Source organism: Littorina saxatilis, linkage group LG11 (genome assembly GCF_037325665.1).
Source record: "Littorina saxatilis isolate snail1 linkage group LG11, US_GU_Lsax_2.0, whole genome shotgun sequence".
NCBI lineage: Eukaryota > Metazoa > Mollusca > Gastropoda > Littorinimorpha > Littorinidae > Littorina > Littorina saxatilis.
This window is the reverse complement of record NC_090255.1, coordinates 34,464,606-34,488,075: the sequence shown is the minus strand read 5'-3', so window position 1 is coordinate 34,488,075 and position 23,470 is coordinate 34,464,606. Positions and strand designations below refer to the sequence as shown.

The following is a 23,470-nucleotide window of genomic DNA, read 5'->3' as shown; positions in this document are numbered from 1 at the left end:
AAAATGGTGAAGTTCTGCAAGCAGTAGAGAATGGGGAAGTTTCACAAGAGCTGCAAAATGGCGACGTTATTCATGTAGCTGCGGAAAAAGATGGCAGTGAGTATGGATGTGAATGCCTTGGAATCAAAGCAGTCACAGTTAATGGTGTATCAGAAGAGGAATCAGCCATCTCAGGTGCAGGTGAACACAGCATAAAATCTGAGGCACTAGCAGATAAACTGGCCAACAATTCAGATGAAAAAAATGGTACAGAAACTGAATTCACTGAGCGAAAAATGACCAGCAGATGTGAAGATGTTGGAGCGTCTGGAAGTGTAGACCAGAATTCAGCAGCAAAGGACAGTTGCAATGAAGCTGACCCAGTGTTATTAAAACCTGATGTTGACAATGAACAAAGTCACAATGGCGACGAGAGCCGTCGTGAAAACTCAGAATCTTACGGTCAGTGTGCTTCCGAGAATGCAGAACCTGAGCGCCAAGAAGCCAATGGTGATTCAAGCGTTTGCACTCAGGTAAATGGGGAAGAAGACAATGAAGGGGAGGTAATTATGAGACCAGACAGAAATTTGTTGAACAGACGTTCAACGTACACCGGTATTATCAGTTCAGCGTTTAATTTTCTCCCCCAAACGGAAAGTGTTTTCCTTCCTGAAGCTGACAAAGGTTCAACCGGAAGTTCAGACTCTACCGCTGCTGCAGAGAGTTGTGAAGAGAAACAGACAATGCTTGATACTCATGATGCACAGAGTTGTGAAGAGCAACAGACAATGCTTGATACTCATGATGGCATGAAATGGAGCAGGAATGAAGGGTTTACAAGTAAGGAAAACCTTACTACTGATACAGAGTGTGTAGAAAAGAATCTCAGTTCAGTGTCTGATTCTGATGTTGAACAACCTCAAGCTATGAATGAAAAGGATGGCACCAACACCTCCAAGGCATTCTCAGCGGAAGACAATTCATCACCTACACACACTGACAATTCAGCCTCCACATCTTCCCAAAATGCTAAGACAGAAAGCTGCGCAAATCATGACGGCGTTGAGCTACGCAAATCTGACGCTTCACACGAATTCGCAGTTAAATCTGAAGACAGCACCTCAGCGCTTCGTAATGGAACAGGGCAAAGAAGGAGTGGGGTTGAAATCAAGATAACATCAACTTCGGAGGAAGAGAGGGTACCAGAAGTGAGGATGCGTAAACCGCGACTGTCCAAACAAGACTCCATCACAGAAGAGGACGGCAGTGGGGATTCTTCTGACGAGGATGCTGGTATGTTGGGTTTTTTCCTGCTAGAAGCATTTGGTTTTTTATTTTGGTGCAGTAGTTTGAGGTTTTTTAAAGTTTCTTCTTGTGCTGATCAAATCGTTCAACAGTTTGGAGACTACCTTGCACTTCCCAGCTGTACGTAGCACTCAGCAATATTAGCATTGTAGTTCATTCTAACAGTGGTTGACTAGACTTTGTTCTTCTGCTTGCTTAGGCCAAAAAGAAAAATATGTCTGTTTCCGGTAACCCGACCGACCCTATTTCTAAGCGCCGACCCTAAAGGTTTTTTTTCGCTTTTCGCACCAAAAAATATATATATAAAATAAAATAAAATAAATAAAAAATATGAAGTCAAGTATACTTTATTTAGTTTCAATATATCTAGGTCAAACACATGTGCTAAATAATTGTAAGTAAACTAAGGAAGCGTTTAAAAAACAAACAAAAAAAAGACGTTAACAGAACGTAAAAAAAAGGTTAACAAAAAATTAAAAAATAAAAAAAACGACCGACCGACCCTATTTTTTTCGGCGATGTTACCGGAAACAGACATATTTTTCTTTTCGGCCTCACAATTCACCAATTTTTACATTGCTGTAGCAGTGACTGATTTTAAGTTCGGCCTTTAGATGGGGTTCAAGGGAAGAGGGAGAAGTACAGGCAAGGTTGTTTGGTGTCAAGATTTGTCCGTGTAGGTTGGTTTATTGGTTTATTTTCTTTTTGAGGTGGAGGAGTATGTGTTTATCTGTACATTGTCACTATGACGATGCACTGGGTGTGTTTACTCAAACTGAAGTTCATTGTAAGGAAAGCGTCTGGGTACATTTCTTGCGCTGTGGTAGTAGACGAAATCCCAAAATAACTCTATCGGGTTTGTATGGGTTGTGAAAGAGTGAGTTCCCTTGCTTTTTCTCGGACAAACTTACGACAAATGGTTCCTGTACACGGGTATGAGACACACCTCACTAGTACCTGGCCTGTAAATGTCACGGGGGAACTTTCCCCCGCCTGACATTATTTCCCATGTGACAATATATTTATAGGCCAGTCACTAGAGAGGGTGTGTGTCTCAAAGTCAAACATGTGCACAGGAACCAGGTGTCGTAAGTTTGTCCAAGAAAAAAAAACAAGGGTTCTCACTCTTTCACAACCAAATCAATCCTGACAGAGTTATTTCTGAAAAACATCTATTGCCAGCTCAAGCCTATGATTAGGAAGGTGCTTGGAGACCATACAGTGAAAGGTGTTATGACACAGGTGTGTACGCTGAAAGCTTCCGACGTTCCAACTGGATTAGGGTTGATGACAATGGTGAGCTGGAGTTAGCTTTCCCTGCTGTTGAGACATCGCGACTTTCCTCGGCTTCAAGGTCATCGGCAACATCAAGGTCATCTGCAGCATCAAGGTCATCCGCAGCATCAAGGTCGTCTAATGTGTCAACAGACCTGACAGATGGTGTCAAAACTCCAAGTCCCAAAGTCACCTCAGGTATCAATACGAATTGGTTGCTTTTTGTTCTGTTGGATTTTATCCTTTTGCTTCTGGCTTTAATTTTGTTTTCTGCTTTACTTTTGAAGTTTGCAGTTCTGGAGGACTGACTATGACATTTTAGTGTTTGCCTCACCATATCCAACTTCTTTACAATTTCTTCAGTTGATTTATAGTTAGAGAGTCAAGTTATGATTGTAGAATACGAAGATATTTCTCAAAAAGTATTAGCCCATTACCATTTTTGAGCAGCTGTTGATACCACCTTTCAAAGCACAATTGCTTAGAATTTCTTTTTTCATTCTACTTTTCTCATGTGGGGTACTGTGTGACACTTGCTACTTCTGAGTCATTTGACATAACCTTTGGTCTTTGTAACTGGAAGTGTAACTGGAAGTGCTCAACAGGAAAACAGTTGTCTTTTACTTTTAGTGTCTTTGTGGTTTGTGTTACAGGAATTCATTAGGCCAAAAAAATAATAGGTGTGGTTACGGTAACATAGCCAAAAAAAATAGGGTAGGAAGGTAGGCAAACACTTTTTTTTTTAAACTTTTTTTTCTAATGTGTACAAATTAAACCTACTTGACAGGGAAATAAGTGTGCGACTCGGGCGCTTTCGCTTTCATAGCGTTTTCTGCACTCGTTTTCTTGTGTGTTTTTTTGTTTTTTTGACAAATGTAATAAAAAGTTATAGGGTCGGCCCCTAAAAATGGGGTAGGTCGGGTTACCGTAACCACACCTATTTTTTTTTTAGGCCTTAAGACCTTGGTGTAAGGTATTAGGGTACCTTTCACAGTTATCCTTGCAGTCTTTGCACAAGACGTAAACCAGTGATCTCAACACAGTTTTTTTAATATATTTTACACATCATTAGAACCCCCTTTTAAGATCTAAATAAATCTGAGAAAATCGGGGCCTAAAAAGGAGGGAGTCTTCATATGGATATATATATATATGTACAGAGGTCATAAAGATAATAAAATATAAAAACACAAGGTCTTAAAAGGGGGGAGGCCTTAAATCAGGGGTCTTAAAAGGGGGGAGGCCTTAAATCAGAGGTCTTAAAAGGGGGAGGCCTTAAATCGGAGGTCTTAAAAGGGGGAGGCCTTAAATCAGAGGTCTTAAAAGGGGAGGCCTTAAATCAGGGGTCTTAAAAGGGGGAGGCCTGAAATCAGAGGTCTTAAAAGGGGGAGGCCTTAAATCAGAGGTCTTAAAAGGAGGAGGCCTTAAATCAGAGGTCTTAAAAGGGGGAGGCCTTAAATCAGAGGTCTTAAAAGGGGGGAGGCCTTAAATCAGGGGTCTTAAAAGGGGGAGGCCTTAAATCAGGGGTCTTAAAAGGGGGGAGGCCTTAAATCAGGGGTCTTAAAAGGGGGAGGCCTTAAATCAGAGGTCTTAAAAGGGGGGAGGCCTTAAATCAGAGGTCTTAAAAGGGGGAGGCCTTAAATCAGGGGTCTTAAAAGGGGGAGGCCTTAAATCAGAGGTCTTAAAAGGTAGGCTTCAGGGAGGTTTCACTATACTCAGATTCCAGAGTTAACACAGTGGAACTGTTTCAGACGAGCCACCAGTGTTCCCGGAGAAGTGCCCCTCTCCGCGTCTGTACCACAAGCGCTCCGACTCCACCTCCACGACCCTGTCGGAGAGAGAGTTCAAGAAGGAGTACATCAGTCGCCGCAAGTGTCTGATACAGCGACGCAACAGCTCCAAGGAGTACCACAGGTTTTCCGCCAAAGTTTATGGTGAGTTTGGATTTAAGAAACTTGTAACTGTTCTCCCCTGAAAGCGACGTATGGCTGCCTGAATGTTGGGGTAAAAACCCACTCGTGCAAAAACATGAGTGAGCGTAGGAGTTTGAGCATATGAATGAAGAAGAAGAAGTAACTGTTCAAGTGCAAATCAAAGTTGTCAATAATATCATCATCAGTCCTCTGACTGGGACGGTCGTTGGGGGGACGTGAGGGTAGAGGAGGCAGAAAGGCTTATCCAGGCTGTTCTGTTGGGGACCGTTGACAGAAGGTCAGGGAAGCTCATCATTCTTTAACATTGTCGGACCAGCTCTTCCGTTGTCTCTCGCGTTTGCGTCCTCTTTTGACGACGCCTTGTAGAATTTTTTTTGAGAAGGGGTCATCCCGTGTGGCGTGACCGAACCAAACTAACGTTGTTTGATGGTTGCCAGGAGAGGTTCTTCTTCGGGGCCAAACATAGTCATTGGTCTTGTGCTCTCTGTATGGTATTCGAAGCACTTTGACTCGAATGCCTGCATTCTTCGTTCATCGTTGTTAATGATATACGATACATGCACAGATTGGCAGTGACCTTATGAGTAATTTTCTACTGTTGATATGATAAAGTCACCAAGACAGACTTTTGTTCTCGGAATTTTTTGTCAGCTCCTATGAGACACACAGAAGAAGTGATAAAATTTCCTTGTGACACAATTATTCGCATTATGACGTTTTTTAAACTTTGCCAACCAACCTTTATGGCGGGTTTGCTGAATTCAAGATCCAAGTTGTCAAAAAACAAACAAAAAAACAAATGTATACATTTACAGTATTTATGAGTTAGGGGGTATTGGGTGGAGTAGAGGGTTGCAGTAGGTTAGATATTATTAAAGCTTGCATACACATTTGCTTAGAACATTTGCAGTTGTTATTGTGTGATTTTAATTGTCAATTTGTGTTTCATTTACACATAATGCATATCATCGCAAAATTGTCTTTAATTGGTCTGCGTATGGGTAAGGCCTGGCCTAGACAGACGAAATTAAAAATTTGTCTCTGTGTTTTCAGATGAAGAAAAGAGCCTGGTTTTGGAGAAAGCGGTACAGGAGACAGACTTTGGTCTTCACATACTGGACAGTGAGCCTGCTTACATCACTAAAGTGGATCCAGGTCTGTTACTCACAGTGTTGATTTATTTCACAGTAATTTGTTATTTGATCTTCTTCTTCTTCTGCGTTCGTGGGCTGAAACTCTCACGTGCACTCGTGGTTTGCACAAGTGGAAATTTACGTGTATGACCGTTTTTACCCCGCCATTTAGGCAGCCATACGCCGCTTTCGGAGGAAGCATGCTGGGTATTTTCATGTTTCTATAACCCACCGAACTCTGACATGGATTACAGGATCTTTTTCGTGCGCACTTGGTCTTGTGCTTGCGTGTACACACGGGGGTGTTCGGACACCGAGGAGAGTCTGCACACAAAGTTGACTCTGAGAAATAAATCTCTCGCCGAACGTGGGGACGAACTGTTATTTGATTAAACACATTTCTGTTATTTCTAGGTACATGTAACTTATGTTGCTGTCTGAAGTACTATGTGTCAATCTTTTCTTTTTAATGCTTTCGCAACTGTGTAATATTAGATGAACAAATTTGTATTTCATCTTTGAAAAAGAAACGGTTTCATGAGGTTTTCACAAATGTCCAAAGCGGTCTCAACAGCTTTGGCAAAACATTCTGTTTTTTCATTTCATTCACCAGTAACTCTGTCAGGTGTTTACGATCAATTTGTCTCATTTACAGTCCACACAGTGGAACCTGCCTTTTTAAGATCCTTCCCCCCACCCTCCCTGGTCTCAAGATATAATTGCTTTCCTAGATGTTCTGTACCTAATCTCTTTAAATTTACCTCTGTTTGAGGACGATCTTCCATGTAAGACCTGATTTTCACAGATTTTGGGACGTCTTAGACAAGGGGTTCTACTGTACAACTTGACAGAAAAATCTTCACATAGTCACACCACAGTTTTCCTGGCTGCTTTTCTTCCCCACAATTATTACAGTCTTTACAGTAGTCATGCATTTCTAGAACACAATCAAAAGTTTCAGGAAAACTCTACACAAAACATGCTTGAAAACAAAAGTTTGATCTGAATATTAGCACAATGACTCATTGGATGAATTCAAACTAGAGTCTTTCAAATTAATGAACAAGGAAAGAGGCACTTAATTGCTTCGCGTCGTTTTGAAAAGCCTGTCCCTGCTAAAGGGACTCTTAATCTACCAGACCGCTTAAAAATTCTGACAGTGTTATTTCCGAAAAGCATCTGACCTGTTAGTGTTAGTATTTCTTCTTGTAGAGTGATTCTGTTTGCACACAGAGGTGCTTCCTTTCACGAAACACACCGCACGATCTTGCTTATTATATCACACAAAAATGCTGTAGCGTAGAAACAATGTCGGCCCGTAACTTCCGTGACCTCCATAGCATGAGTTATAGATACATGTACGTGTACTTCCTCTTCTTAAAGACCCAGATCTTAAAACGCAAAGCCCATTGTGCCTAAATTTTTAAGATCATTCCTGTGTCAGTTTCAAGCATTAAAATGTGTTTTTTCCCACAAAACCATGGATTGTGAGACAGCAAGACAATCAGACAAGCATTCAATAACAGTATTGTAAGACCCCCCTTGTAAGATCCCCAAATTTCATACTTCCTCCCTTTTAAGACCTTGTCTTTTTGCATTTGGGTGGCCGAGTGGTAACGCACTTGCGCTCGGAAGCGAGAGGTTGCGAGTTCGACCCTGGGTCAGGGCGTTAGCAATTTTCTCCCCCCTTTCCTAACCTAGGTGGTGGGTTCAAGTGCTAGTCTTTCAGATGAGACGAAAAACCGAGGTCCCTTCGTGTACACTACATTGGGGTGTGCACGTTAAAGATCCCACAATTGACAAAAGGGTCTTTCCTGGCAAAATTGGTTAGGCATAGATAAAAAATGTCCACCAAAATACCCGTGTGACTTGGAATAATAGGCCGTGAAAAGTAGGATATGCGCCGAAATGGCTGCGATCTGCTGGTCGATGTGAATGCGTGATGTATTGTGTAAAACAAAATCCATCTCACACGGCATAAATAGATCCCTGCGCCTTGAGTCCGAGTCTGGAGATACGCGCGCGATATAAGACTTCATATTTGTTGTTTATTAGCCCTGAAAATGTATCCCCATTTTAAGGCCTGTTTTTCTCAGATTTTTGGAGGTCTTCAAAGTGGGTTCCACTGTATTGTAAACTAATTGTGTCCACAGGTAGTGCAGCAGATCGTGCGGGCGTGGAAGAAGGTCAGATCCTTGTGGCTGTCCACGGAACCAATGTTCTCAGCTTGAGTCACCTTGACATTGTGGCCCTCATTTCTAACAGTAAGTTGCTGCTCTCTTTCTGGGATGAAAGTTAAAATAGTTTCTTATTTTGTGAATATGTAGTGTTTGTGTGTGTGAGTGTGTGGGTGTGTGTGAGTGTGTGGGTGCGTATGTGTGTGTGTGCGTCCACAAAATAATGTGATCAGTGCCTCTTGCACACATCAAGGCACTAGCATAACCTGCATATAATACTGCACATTTGTGATACACAGTTACTTAATTACTCTATTTCTCTCCCTTTCACCCCCACCCCCTCTTCTCTCTCTCTCTCGCTCTCTCTGAAAATGAAATTAAAACTTACACATTTCATCATTCATGTCCTGTGATTCCAGATCCAGCAATAGTTTCTATCACCGTAGCGACAAGTGACTTTCAACCTTCACGTGACCTTCAAGCTACAGTCATCGAAGGTTACATGCAGAAGCTGGGCGGCAACTCTTCGGTCATCATGCGGCGGTGGAAGAAACGTTACTTCATTCTGCGTCAGGATAGCTGCCTGTACTATTACAAGCAGAGGGATGTGAGTGAAATCACCTTTTTCATTGACTTCAGGAGAGGAAAGGGGCAGGATTGGGATGCCACTGTTTTTGTTGTTTCTTTTGTTTGGCCATGGCCATGTTGGGTTTGATGCGTGCATGCCTGGTTTTCTCCTGTAGATGGGTGTCGGCACAGAAGGTCTGCCCGCTGTCCTCAGCCAACATGCTCCGTCTTCATGGCAGCTCAAATTTTTTATCGAGGTTCTCTCCTCTAGATCCGCCGTGTTTCGCCTAGGGGCTTTCGCTGCCTAGTTGATAGGGTCACCTCGTAGAGGATGTGGTCATAGACCACGCACGGTCGGTCTTGGGATAGGGAAACGTTATGCTAGTCCGGAGGGATTACGCCACAATGGCCACCTCGCGAAGACCCAGGGTCCTAGACTAGGGAGGTCCAAGGGGGAGCACCGGGAGGGCTACCCCTCTACCCGCACCTCCAACACAATCCCTTCCCCTGGTAGCTTCATCCCCAAGGAGGAAACAAAGCTACTTGCAACACCCCTTTCTTTTGTTTGTTTTCTGTTCTTTTCTTTTTTCTTGAAAGGAGGGCAGGGTGTTTCAAAAGATAAACTGACCTGTTATGAGAAAGCGAAATAAAAATGTAAGCATAAATGAGTGAAATTGTGTTAAAAAAAATTTAAAAAGCAGTTTTTTATGGTACTGTCTCCAAGATGAACGCAACAGTCGCTGAGAATGGTCTTTGTGAACATGCTCTCACAAGAGTGACTTGGCGCACCATTCCTACTCTCAGAGACCCTGAGAGCACATGGCTGTTGGTGTCATCAGAACCATTGATGACTAAGGCCAAAAAAAAATATAGGTGTGGGTACGGTAACATAGCCCAAAAAATAGGGTAGGAAGGTAGGCAATCCCTTTTTTTTTTTTTTACTTTTTTTTCTAATGTGTACAAATTAAACCTACTTGACAGGGAAATAAGTGTGCGACTCGAGCGATTTCGCTTTCATTGCGTTTTCTGCACTCGTTTTCTTGTTTTATTTTGGTGTTTTTTTGACAAATGTAATAAAAAGTTATAGGGTCGGCCCCTAAAAATAGGGTAGGTCGGGTTACCGTAACCACACCTATTTTTTTTTTAGGCCTAATGTTTAACTGGTCCACAACTATGATGAAGTACATTTAATATCATATTCTTACTCCGAATCACATTAGCATTGAGTCACCTGAGATGCTTATCACTGAAAAACGCTTACCCGGCTAAAGAATTTAAAGGGAAGCAACCCCATCACCAAAACGAAAGTGAAAGTAGCTTTGGTAATGGGCCAGTACACCGGGAGTTACCTCCCATACGGGTGTATGCCACGTCACTTCCTCTAGGAACACGTGCCTATTATCATACGTCTTTTTCACCTCGGAGAGGACGGTTCACTTTTTGACGCTCTGTGGCTGACCTTGTGTGTTTGAGTGACACCCGCCGGCCACGTTACCCAGCTTGTCTGCTCGCCTTGCCTACAGTTTGGTGAGCTCGTTCCCGTTTGTTGTTGGTTGTTTGCGCTGTTTCGTTACTGTACGTTGTCCGTTTTTTACGGACTTGTGTGTCAGTGACTTGCGTGTTTCGCCATTTTGTTGTGTGAGTTAGTTAGCTAACTCGTGTGACTTTGCTAGTAGCTCTGCGTGCCCTCTTTCTGTTTGGGCAAGTGTAGCTTTAGTATTTTGTTGACGCGTAAGCGTGTGTGTTTACTGTGTTTTCAGTCGTTTTGACTTACGTTTCAGTAAATCTTTTTACTTTGCCACGTGTTGTTGACGTTTGTGTCAGTGTCTTGCGTGTCGCCATTTTGTTGTGTGAGTTAGTTTTCTAGCTCGTGTGACTTTGTTTGTAGCTCTCCGTGCCTCTGCTTGTGGGGCAAGTTTAGCTATAGTATTTTGGTAACGCATTAGTGCGTGTGTTTACTGAATTTTCCAGTCGTTTAGACTTATGTTTCAGTAAATTTTTTCGCGTTGCCACGTGTTGTTGTCAACATGTCTGATTCAGACAAGCGCCGTGGCAAGTCGGACCCCAAGGGGAAAATTAAGGCTAAGTCTTCCTCTTCCAAAGCAACGTTACTTGTTACAGACCAAGAGCGTAACACTTTGTTGGCTGTACCAATTTCGGCGCCTAGCGCTGTTACTACTTCTGCTTCTTTTGCGGCGCCTAGCGCTACTGTTACTTCTGCACCTGTCTCTACATCGGAGACTTCGTCTTCTTTGTTAGCACCTGGACAAGGTGCGTTGGTTTCCTCTCTGTTAAAGTCACTGGTTCCAGAAATCCGCAGCTTGGTGCAGGCAGAATTTCAGCGTTCCGTCGCCAGCAGTTCGGCGTTTCCGGCATCTGGCAGTGACGTCCGGGCATTGGCTTCCGTGTCTTTGTCCTCCACTTCCGGCTTGGAGCAGCGTCCTCCCTCTTCAGCGTCGGTTGGTAAGCAGAGCTGGTCCGATAGCCCTCGTGAGGCGCCTGGACGTTCTCCTTCGGGGGACAGCTCTTTCGCATCGGGTCACGACCGATACCTTGCTGATCTTTCATTTCCGGCGATAACCTACGAGGCCCCGGACTTGTTCGAACAGCGGCGGCAGTCGGTTTCGACTGCCGCATTTCCGGCACTTGCCGGAAGTGATGATCCGTCCGCTCCGGCACGCTACGGCGGTCGCGGCAGGATGGAGTATTCACTGACTTCCGGTCCTTCCGGATCGCGAAGTCAACCAGTGCAGTCTTCACTTCCGCATTTTGCGGTTCCGTTGACTACACTTCCGGTTTCGGCCGGAAACGCTTCTTCCTCTTCTGGTGGTTCCTTCCGGATACCAGATAGTGGATTACAGCGTGCGCCTTCCGGCTTTCAAGCGCCTAGGCTTGAGCAGGCATCACTCCACTCAGTCGGGGGAGTGACGTCAGCTCATCCAGCTCCGGTTTTTGCGGATGGTCGTCCTGCTTACCCTTTACCTTCACAGGGTTTTGGGCGGCAGGATGACGTTAGTGCTCAGGCTTTTCCGGTTTCCGGTTTGCCAGGGCATGCTTCTGCTTCCGGAACTGGTGACTTCGGTCATGGTTCCACGTGTGACTATTCTGATGCTCCATCAGTGGTCAGCGAGGAGTCGCGGGGCGTGTTTCCGTCGAAGCTCAAGTCTGTTCTTGACGTCGCGGCGGAAGTAACGTCTCGTTATTTTCCTGAAGGGGTGGTGGCTGCGGACTCTTCCGCATCATTCGTTCCTTCTGCCATGGCGGACTTCCGGCCGGCACAGGAGGATGTTTCTTCCTTCCGGTTCGCCGAGTCTCCGTCAGTGGCTTACCAACTTTCGCATTCACTGGTTCGTCCAGCACATGCGGGGAGTGGTATTCGGCCAGTGCCTGTTCCGTTACTGCTTCCTTTTGGTCCAGTTCCGGAATCAGCTCAGCAGTGGGTGGCTTCAGCTGCCCAAGCCTCTTCCTTCGTGCCTACGGCCAATAGGAAGCTTGGCATGCCCAATCAGAGCCAGAATTGGCTGGCGTCTTTTGCACTCCCTAGGGCTACCCTTACGGTTTCCCGGGAATTGCTGCCTCTTCTGACTAAACCGATCAAGCGTGATTCGGTTTTGCCGGTTTCCGAGGCTTCCCTCCTCTCTGCTGAGGAGGTTGGACGTCGGCAGATCGAACTGTCCTCCATTGCGGAGACTCTCGTTCGGGCTCTGTCTCGGGCATTGACCGATTCGCTAGTTCCTTTCACTCTCAGTGAAGAACAGAATGCGGACGATGTCTCTGCGCTTTTGACCGCATTGGCCAAGGTCAATGAGGAACAATTGCGTCTTTCCTCCCTGCAGTACACCCAAGCGGTACTCTGCAGGAGGGATCTCTTCCTCTCGCAGTCCCAATTCACGGAGCTGGCTACTAGGGAGACCTTGAGAGTCTCCCCGGTCTCAGAGGAGTCTCTCTTCTGTCCGCTGGCACTGGATGCCAGACAGAAGGAGATTCAGTCAAACAAGGACAGTCAGTTCCTTGACTACACTCTGAAGGGGGTGAAACAGTCTCAGCCTTCTAAACAGAAGCAGGCTCAGACATCGTCTAACCCCAAGCCAGCTCAGAAGCGGCAGGCTTCGCCGGCCGCTCGTGGTGGGAAGAAGAGGACGGCATCGGGGAGGGGGCGTGGCGGCTCTGGAAGTAAGCCACACCCCCAATGAAGCGCTCCCGATCTCACCTCCCTCCCGCCCTCCACCTTGGTGATGGCGGGAGGCCTCTCCCGGGCACTTTCTCGTTGGATGTCGGTAGTAGACAGCCAATGGATTGTGGGAGTGGTGAGTTCGGGCTTCCGTCTACTCTGGCGGGAGGAAAAGGCGCCTCTTACCCGAGTGCCTCCGCGGTTCAAGCCCCCCTTCTCGCAGGAAGCACGTTCCGTCTTGCAGTCGGAAATTGCCTCCCTGGAGCAGAAGGGCGCGGTGGAGAGAGTTCGGGTCCACAGCTCCCTGGGATTTTACGGGCGTCTGGTCGCTGTTCCCAAAGCATCAGGAGGATGGCGTCCCGTGTTGGATTTATCTCTCCTCAATACTTTCTTGAGGGAGATAAAATTCAAGATGGAGACGCCAGCCTCTGTCCGAGACTCTCTCCGCCCAGGAGACTGGGTGACCTCGATCGATCTCACGGACGCATACTTTCACATTCTTATGCATCCGACCGACCGGAAATGGCTTCGTTTCCGGTGGGGAGATCAGATCTACCAGTTTCGCGCACTCCCTTTCGGGCTGTCTCTCGCACCGTGGATTTTCACCATGGTGGTGAGACAGGTCTGTGCACTGGTGAGGTCCCAGGGTATCCGTCTGCGGGCTTATCTGGACGACTGGCTCATCATGAACCAGTCCCAGAGCGGCTGTTCGCAGGATACCCTGACGGTTCTTCGAGAATCCAACTGGTTGGGGTTCTCGATCAACCGGGTAAAGTCGGAGCTGACCCCGTCACAGACATTCACTTATCTGGGGATGTCTTTCGACACGGTCGCTTGGACTGTCCAGCCTTCTCAGAGAAGGGTGGACAAGCTCCAAGCTCAGATTCGCTCCACTTTACCTCTCCTGATGGCTTCCATCCGCTCGCTCGCCTCCATCTTGGGGCAGATGGAGTCTATGGCTCTTCTGGTTTCACTGGGCCGGGTCCACAAATGTCCGCTTCAGTTCGCGCTGAAGCCGTTTGTGGACTCTCCTCTGGTGGACTGGGACGCCCTCATCCCTTTGCAGGGATGGTTCCAGTCTGCGACCCTTCCGTGGTTGCACACGGAGTGGGTCTGCAGAGGTGTTCCGATCGTCGTGCCCCTCCCCGACCTGGACCTCTTTACAGATGCGTCCAGGGAGGGTTGGGGGGCACATACAGATCTTCAGACTCCTCCCTTTCCGTTACTCAGCCGAGTAATCCGGAAAGCGGAGATGGAGGAGCCGGCCCTTCTTCTTCTGGTCGCTCCTCTGTGGCCGTCGCAGGTCTGGTTTCCAGATCTTCTTCGGCTTGCCCAAGGGCCCCCCATTCCTCTCGCACTCGTGCGAGGGGAACTAGTGCAGCCCCGAACAGGCATTCCACACGAGGAGCCCAGTCTTCTGAAGCTTCACGTGTGGAAGTTGTTCGGGACTCGCTGAAGCGCTCTGGGGCGTCGTCTTTGACTCTGGACTTGGTGGCTCGCTCGCATAGAGCGTCCACCTCTTCAGTTTATGCTTCCCACTGGAAGGCATGGACTGCCTGGTGTTCAGCTAGAGGGGTGAGTTCGGTGGCTCCGCGCTCTATTCAGGTCGCTAACCACCTCTCTTTCATGTCTTCACAGGGCGCCTCAGTCTCCTCGTTGAGGGTCCGGCGCTCCGCTATCTCGGCGACTCTTCAGCAGATTGGTCGTTCTGTTCGAGTCGGGGGCGTTATAGCTGCAGTCATTAAAGGGGCTGCTCTTAAGGAAGCTAAAGCTCGTTTGCCCGCTCCCAAGTGGGACTTGTTTTTAATCCTGGAATTCCTTCGTTCTGCGGATTTTGAGCCTTTAAGCGAGGCCAGTCTGTTCAATGTCACTCGCAAAGCGCTGTTTCTCCTTTTGTTGGCTACGGCCCGACGGGGTAGCGAGGTCCACGCCCTGTCGGGTCAGCCTGGAGATATCTCCTTTGAGCCGGACGGTTCCGCATCTTTGCGTTTCCGGCCTGATTTCCTGGCCAAGAATCAGTCTCCGGGGCAGGCCTCTCCGCTGGTTAGAGTTAAGGCTCTGACCAGCGCGTTGGCCCCGGGTGACCCCGATTCGGTCAATTGCCCTGTGAGGGCACTTCGTCTGTACTTAGCCCGGACTCAGCCGATTCGGTCTAGTTCTCAGAAGTTGTTGTTTATCTCTCTCCTTACTAGGCGCGAGAAAGATTTGTCGAAGGTAACGTTGGCCCGGTGGGTGTCCTCGCTCATCAAGTAGGCTTATGAGTGGAGGCGCACAAAGAGGGGGGGGGTTATGCCCTCCTTGCCACTTGACTCGGCCCGAGCCCATGAGACGAGGGCGTGGGCATCCTCTCTGGCAGTTCTGCGCTCCAGACGTCTAGAGGAGGTGCTGACAACTGCGTATTGGCGTTCCGAAGATGTTTTCATAAACTTTTATCTTCGGGACGTCACAGCTCTTCGACAGGATGGCTCCAGAGGCCTTCCAGCGCTCATAGCAGCAGGCCAGTTCCTGTCCAGAACTTGATGGTGAGTTTTGATTCATTTCTAGCCCACCGCCTTGTTGATGTTATCTGCTAATGTGATTCGGAGTAAGAATATGATATTAAATGGAAAATTTCCTAAATAAATTATCATTTAATTAATATACTTACCCGAATCACATACTGTATTCCCTCCCACCTGCCCCGCTTATGGTTTTAAGATTTTTTAAAGCCGTATGATAATAGGCACGTGTTCCTAGAGGAAGTGACGTGGCATACACCCGTATGGGAGGTAACTCCCGGTGTACTGGCCCATTACCAAAGCTACTTTCACTTTCGTTTTGGTGATGGGGTTGCTTCCCTTTAAATTCTTTAGCCGGGTAAGCGTTTTTCAGTGATAAGCATCTCAGGTGACTCAATGCTAATGTGATTCGGGTAAGTATATTAATTAAATGATAATTTATTTAGGAAATTTTCCAGTCAAACCTATCTGTAATGACCATCTAAGGAATCAATCAAAAGAGTTTTTTATAGACAGGTGATCGCTATTGAACAGTGAATTATTTAGAAAAAAAAGTTATCGGATCCTTTGGGGTTCTTTCTTTCTTTCTTTATTTGGTGTTTAACGTCGTTTTCAACCATTCAAGGTTATATCGCGACGGGGGAAGGGGGGAGATGGGATAGGGGAAAGGGGGGAGATGGGATCGAGCCACTTGTCAATTGTTTCTTGTTCACAAAAGCACCAATCAAAAATTTGCTCCAGGGGCTTGCAACGTAGTACAATATATGACCGTACTGGGAGAATGCAAGTTTCCAGCACAAAGGACTCAACATTTCTTACATACTGCTTGACCAAAATCTCCACAAAAACTTACCATATTCCATACAAGAAACACTTAACAAGGGCAAAAGGAGAAACAGAATCCGTCAGTCGCCTCCCACGACATGCTGGGGAGCATCGGGTAAATTCTTTCTCGTCCCAACCAATATGGGACTCCCCCTAACCCGCGGGGGGGATCCTTTGGGGTGGCCCTTTTGGCAGGTGGTAGTTCTTGAGAGGGGGTCGCAAGGGCAGGTTTGACTGTAGAACAATACTCCTGACAACCTAAAAAATACAGGTGAAAATCAGTGCAATTACAACAATGAATGACGTCTCTTGTACAGTGGAACCCCCCTTTTAAGACCTCCCAAATTAAGACTTTCATTGGGCGGGGATGTAGCTCAGTCGGTAGCGCGCTGGATTTGTATCCAGTTGGCCGCTGTCAGCGTGAGTTCGTCCCCACGTTCGGCGAGAGATTTATTTCTCAGAGTCAACTTTGTGTGCAGACTCTCCTCGGTGTCCGAACACCCCCGTGTGTACACGCAAGCACAAGACCAAGTGCGCCCGAAAAAGATCCTGTAATCCATGTCAGAGTTCGGTGGGTTATAGAAACACGAAAATACCCAGCATGCTTCCTCCGAAAGCGGCGTATGGCTGCCTAAATGGCGGGGTAAAAACGGTCATACACGTAAAAGCCGTGGGAGTTTCAGCCCATGAACGAACAAACAAACAAACAAAAGACTTTCATTTTTCAGATTTGCTGTTCATAATCTCTGTAAATTTACCCCCATTTTAAGACTCCCTCCTTTTAAGATCTAATTTTCTCACATTTTTGGAGGTCTTAAAATGGGGGTTCCACTATATGCCAAAAATTAAAATCATCATTGTTTGTGATTGTAGGATGCAGACCCTTTGGGAGCCATTCCCCTGGCAGGTTACACTTTCTCTCGACACCTGGACGCTGGTCGTGACTACTGCTTCAAGGCTGAGAAGTACGGAGCCAGGACCTACTACTTCATGACTGACGGCAGAGATGACATGACTGAGTGAGAATGGACTTTTGTTCTTATTTGTATTGTAGCAAAGCGTCCAATTAATGCGTTTTAGCTTTTTGGACATTTTTGCGAAATTTAAAAGATTGAAAACAGGTTAATGTGCTTGCAGCTCTGTATCCCTGTGTACAATACTTCTGTAACTTCTGTAACTTCTGTAAATTCTGTAACTTCTGAGCTGTATTCCCATAAACCTGGGTGCAGTAGTCCTTTGCAATTAGAAGCTCAAAACTTGCACTCTTAGAAAATTAGAATGGGTCTATTTTGTGCTTATTGTTCAGCATCATTTGCTCTAGTGCAGGATATTAAGAACTCATTTTGCACAAAAATGTTACTATACAGGATATAAAATATTCATTTTGTACAAACATTTTACAATGCAGGGCTTTTTTATGCGCCATCACATTTAATAATCCTGCAAAGCTGGCATGATTTATTCTTTGGTGGAAATTGTATACCCATACCGTAAAGCTGATACTGTCCTGGTTACCTGCAATGTGAGACCCCTCCAATGAGAGCTCACCTCCCAATAAAGGACACCTGCACTGTAGGGACACTTTAGGCCGGCCCTGTGGGTAGACCTTTCATTGCAGGTCCCACCGCAGTAGCTTGATTTGTTTTATGAAAAATTATATAGCTTGAAGAAAATAGTCATTGCAATGGTAGGTGCAAAATCAAGCAGACGTTTAGAAATGAATGGATGTTGTTTGGTTTCCAGATGGGTCGGCTCATTGTCGGAGGCTGCTGCAAGATCAAAGAAAAGGGTGAGTTATGTTTTTCAGTGTTTTATTTTCTTGTAATTTTGTAAATACATGTACATCTGTTTCTGTGGAATAACAACTCCCACAGTAATTGTTCATATCTAATCATTAATTTGCTTGCATCTTCCCTTCTATATGATCTTCTATATCTTTTATTTTTGTGTTGCTCTTGTTGACAGAATTAAATTGTCAGTCAGCTGTGTACTGCCTTTGCTGATTTTTTTGATTTTTTAATTAAGGCTTCTTGTTTAGTTCTGGAAGTACAGTGGAACCCCTCACAACGACCCCCCTCTCTAAGGACTACCCCGCCACAACGACCCTTTTTTTTTTAACCGATGTGTTTCTTTATATAGTTGTCACCAGTGTAGCGACCACCCCGCTCTAACGTCTAAGGACCGACCTAACAGCTTGTGTAACGACTTTGTCAGACAAAGCCAAGACTCTCAGTCAGCGTAACGCATCACTGACAAACCGGTTATAACCAGTTATAACCGTCTCGCGTAAGCAAAGGCACTAATTAACCGCTGAGAGGTGTGATGGTTGGGTGGGCTGAGTAAACATCACAAACCAATCATCGAGAAAACAAACTCACGTGACCAACACACACCGTTCAATTCAGTCAGAATAGACAGTCTTTGGACAGAAGAGCAGTGGAGATCGACATGGCGTCTACAAAAAAAACGTCACGTTGATAGTCGTCGTCGGCTTCTGTGGCGCACCCGCCAACCACCAACCCAGGCGGGTTATCCAGATCCAGATACAAAGAAAAGAAAATATTTAACTCTCGAAAATCGAGTGAATGTTGTGAACAGACACAAAAAGGGAGAAACTGCCATCGCGATTGCAAAAAGTCTTGATGTTGGAAAATCGCAAATTCAAAGAATTATCCAAGACAAAGAAAACATTCTGAAAAGGTGGGGAAGTGGTGACAAGGCAGTGAACGCACTCACCATGCACTGACATCATACGAAAGCAGCCACACAAACACAGCACAGAGGCAGAGGCAGGTGTGCAGATGCTTTGTGAGAATAAGCGTTGAAAACCAGTTTGAATAAAAAACAGCAGATAGAGCCGCATGTCATAATCATTCTTCTTGTCTGGCTTTATTGACTGCATGCCGATCTTGTGGCAGTGACTTTTCACTCTTCAGTCGGACTGTACACAACACCGCTCTCACTCTCCCTCACTGACTGCCCTGACAACTGATCCTTGGAAGAGTACACCTCTCTGTTTCTCTCCAATGCTCTTCCTGCTGACTTCAGTGACACCGGACACCCCACTGAGTTTAGCCAGCTACCCCCCCCCCCCCCTCTCTCTCTCTCTCTCTCCCCCCAGCCATGTTTGGTGCTGTGGCCAGAGAGGTGTCACCGGCTAATTGAGGCCAGCTGCACTGTTCACTCAGAGCAAAACTAGTTGACTGTGTCTAACTTTTGACAAAGCAACACAACTGAAGGGTTCACAGATTAGGCAATCGACTCACTGGTCAAGGCTGCGGGGAAACAAGAGTATCTTGTCAATGAAAGAGGTAACACACAGATACGCGATGCTGAGAACGGTGGCCGATTTTTCACTCTCTTTCTCGGAGGGCCTTCATCATTGCAGGGACTGCTGTAAAGAATGCTTGCTCAGAAACTAACCCTTTTTGCATTGAAACATGTACCAGAACTGGTGGACACCATCGACAATGTCAAAAAACATTAAATCGAAGCAGTTTGCTTGAGGAAACGGTCGTCAGCAACTCAAACTTCTCTGTTTTCTTTTTTTTAAGAAAATCTGAGGTGACTTTCTTTGTGGCCCCCTGACCCCGCCCCCTCCCTCTGTAAGGACCCCCCTCCATAAGGACCGATTTTTGTCAACATTTTCTAGGTCGCTAGAGAGGGGTTCCACTGTAACAGCATAATCCCCCCTGACCCCCTATTCATCACCATCATACCACCACTCCTCTCGGATTCTCCAAAAGCCACATACAATCCCACTCACACAACGCCCTCACCCTACCACCATTACCCATCTATCTAACACTCCCAACCCACATGTGTGGTGGTAATCATTAACTCTACAGTGAAGTTTAGAAAAAATAACCATAACATGCTATTGTAACGTGATAACGTTTTGTCTTACAGAAAGACTCGTTTGTGAGTGTGACGAGCCATAACGTGGGCCTGCCAGCGCTAGAGGTGCGTCGACCAGAGTGTACAGGGTACCTCTTGAAGATTGGGGACCGCCACAAGACTTGGCGCCGTCGCTACTGTATCCTCAAAGACGCCTGCCTCTACTACTACAAGAACATGAACTCTCTGAATGCACTGGGTAAGTGTTTGTGTGTGTGTGTAAGATTGGGGATTACCACAAGACCTAGCCTCAGCACTACTGTGCCCTGAATGACGCCTGCCTCTGCTATTACAATAACACAAACTTCCTCATTGCATTTATTTAGTATCTGTGTGGGGGTTGGGGGGCTGTTTTTGTGTGTGTTTTGATGCTCTGCTACAGAAATAATTTTGCAAGTGTACTTTTGCAAGTGTTCACATGTGTTTTCCAGTCAATTTATGTGCTCATATATTTTAAGCTTTTAATATTTGTATGTATGAACCAACGCAGATGTTACTAAGATAGATACATAAGGTGCCTTATTTTGTGGTTGAAAAACACCATGATACAAACACCATGTAACCAAGATGTGTTGTGATGGTGACAGGTGTGGCTCATCTCCATGGTTACAAAGTGGATCCCTCCATCAACATTAGCAAGAAACACGCCTTTGGAGTTGTCCCCCCTGACAACACGCTCAGAACTTTTCAGTTCAGCGCAGACAATGACACAGATAGACAAAGGTAAGGTTATGGATGTTACCGTACTTTCTTGAATTAAGGCTTTGAGACATGAGAAATATTTTTTACAAAATAAGTGTTTGATAGTCAAAGAATGTGTGATCAGAATACAAACCCTGGATTTTCATGTCACTTTTAGTCACTGTTGCTATCAGCAGAATATGGGGTTTATTTGCTTAAGCAAGGAAAGAAAATCAAACAGTGAACTTACTTGGATTTCCTTTTTTTCTGCTAAAACTTTCGTCTGTCTTTCTGTCCTGCTTTTTTGTTTGTTTTTACTTTGTTTTGTATATTTCAGATTTGTAAATTGTAACAAAAAGATTTCAGAAGGTGTAGTGTTTCCACATTCAAAACTCGCCTTATTATTGGTTTGTCTACGTGTCTACATGTGTGCATGCATATTTGCAGGTGGGTGGAGGCAATGATACGTTCCATACAACGCTGGATCCAGATTGACAATGACTGTTAACGATCTCTGAAGCGGAGCGCGTTCAAAAGTGCATATCTACATGTTTTCTGAAAACGAAGTGGTCTATTGACCCTCAAACATGGAGTATGGCTGCCCAGGTGGATTCAGATTGACAATGACAATGCAGTTAGCAACCAGTGAAACTGAAGCTAAGCGTCTTCAACAGTGCATGTCCACAAGGGTTCAGATTTGTTTGATTTTTTTCGTCTCAACTGAATGGAATATTTACCCTCAGACGTGGAATGTGTCGAGCCAGGATTGGGGAGAATCAGGTGCACTGAGGGGTGTCATCAGAAGGCAGGTATGCTACATGAGGAAAACTGATTTAATAATGGCTTTGCAAACACCAGTAGACCTGAAATATGTCACCTGTTTTGCTCAGTATAATTTGAGATTCTGATATGGCTGAAATGGCTCAGTCCATTGTTCCAGTGTTTTTGCTGCTGTGTAGCATATTATTATTGCCATGTATGTATATTTCCCATGATGCTGAAGACAACATATGTTTTTCTCTTTTTTACATTTAGTCAAGTTTTGACTAAATGTTTTAACATAGAGGGGGAATCGAGACGAGGGTCGTGGTGTATGTGTGTGTGTGTGTCTGTCTGTCTGTGCGTGTGTGTGTGTAGAGCGATTCAGACTAAACTACTGGACCGATCTTTATGAAATTTGACATGAGAGTTCCTGGGAATGATATCCCCGGACTTTTTTTCATTTTTTCGATAAATGTCTTTGATGACGTCATATCCGGCTTTTTGTAAAAGTTGAGGCGGCACTGTCACACCCTCATTTTTCAATCAAATTGATTGAAATTTTGGCCAAGCAATCTTCCACAAAGGCCGGACTTCGCTATTGCATTTCAGCTTGGTGGCTTAACAATTAATTAATGACTTTGGTCATTAAAAATCTGAAAATTGTAAAAAAAAAAAAAAATTATAAAACGATCCAAATTTACATTCATCTTATTCTTCATCATTTCCTGATTCCAAAAACATATAAATATGTTATATTTGGATTAAAAACAAGCTCTGAAAATTAACAATATAAATCAAAATTAAATTTTCAAAATCAATTTAAATACACTTTCATCTTATTCCTTGTCGGTTCCTGATTCCAAAAACATATAGATATGATATGTTTGGATTAAAAACACGCTCAGAAAGTTAAAACAAAGAGAGGTACAGAAAAGCGTGCTATCCTTCTTAGCGCAACTACTACCCCGCTCTTCTTGTCAATTTCACTGCCTTTGCCATGAGCGGTGGACTGACGATGCTACGAGTATACGGTCTTGCTGAAAAATGGCATTGCGTTCAGTTTCATTCTGTGAGTTCGACAGCTACTTGACTAAATATTGTATTTTCGCCTTACGCGACTTGTTTTTTTTTTCCTGTGCTTCCTCTCTTTATGAGGTTGTTGCCAAACAGTTGTATTTTCAAACAGTTGTGTGAAAGGAAAGTACCTTGTTCTCTTTTTACAAACTGCTGTGAAATTTTAAGCTGAGTACATGAATCCGCTAAGCTTTTTGTTGATACAATGTATCTGTGAGGTAATGCAGCAGCTTACAATGTCAGTGTAAAACATTCTGCAGTGGTCTTGGATGGTAGGCCTTGATATGTGAACTCTATGCTATCACCATCTTCCATCCAAATTCCCTGGCACAGACCTTTCTCCCAACCCCACCGGTGAGATAAAACTGTGCTCGTTTTAGATAACTCAGCAGGATTTTTTTTTATTATGTATGGGTCAAGAAAGAGAGATTTTTATTATGGGGATGAAAACAGTGAGATTTTTTATGTCGGGTATACAGCAATCTGCATTTGTAGCAGATTTGTACTGGCTTTGTTATTTACGATCCCCATATTTTGCCATATTTCAGTCCAAGGTGTGTGCTAGGCTTTATTTGCCATCAGTGTGCTTTCCGAAAAAACATTAAAAAATATTCTTTTGTACATACTAGATAAAGCAGAAATCTGAGCTGAATGTAACTGCCTTGCAACTCGTGGAACAGGTTTGAAAGAAAAACTGACAAAAACAAAAGCACTTCCTTGTTTGTTCGTGGTAAGATTTCCAACGACTCAACACTGGCGATAAAGCACTCAATATTTGGGGGGTCTTTGTGTTTGCTTTGTGATAACATTCTTGCATTAAGTTTTCCTCAAATGTAATTGAAATGCCACAAGGAAGAGCTTGGATCCTGTTTCCAAACAAGAGCAAAGTAGAATTACAGTGGTACAGGTACTGCCATTTAAGACCCCACCCCCTCCTCTTCTGACGCCCTCCGCCGTTTTAAGACCCCACCCCCTCCTCTTCTGACGCCCTCCGCCCTTTTAAGACCCTGTTTTTTTCTTCAGATTTTATGTTCACTAGTTCTATAAATTTACTTCCATTTTGAGACTGCCTCCATCTTACAATATGATTGTCTGAGATTGTTGGAGGTCTTGAAAGGGGGAATTTCCACTGTATTTCATGCAAGCTGGTAGTTTCCCCCCCACTGTATTTCATGCAAGCTGGTAGTTTCCC

General features: G+C 45.0%; 1 protein-coding gene across 1 annotated transcript; it reads left to right on the top strand.

Annotated features, from left to right (window-relative positions):
• Positions 1 to 742: 742 nt before the first annotated feature.
• LOC138980317 (uncharacterized) lies at positions 743 to 23,470 on the top strand. The gene is made up of 11 exons (XM_070353183.1): positions 743 to 1,272; positions 2,527 to 2,757; positions 4,311 to 4,493; positions 5,547 to 5,648; positions 7,780 to 7,890; positions 8,223 to 8,410; positions 16,738 to 16,883; positions 17,608 to 17,653; positions 19,774 to 19,960; positions 20,349 to 20,484; positions 20,890 to 23,470. Exons 1-11 carry the CDS (start codon positions 768 to 770, stop codon positions 20,948 to 20,950), a joined length of 1,896 nt encoding a protein of 631 aa, XP_070209284.1. The 5' UTR covers positions 743 to 767; the 3' UTR covers positions 20,951 to 23,470.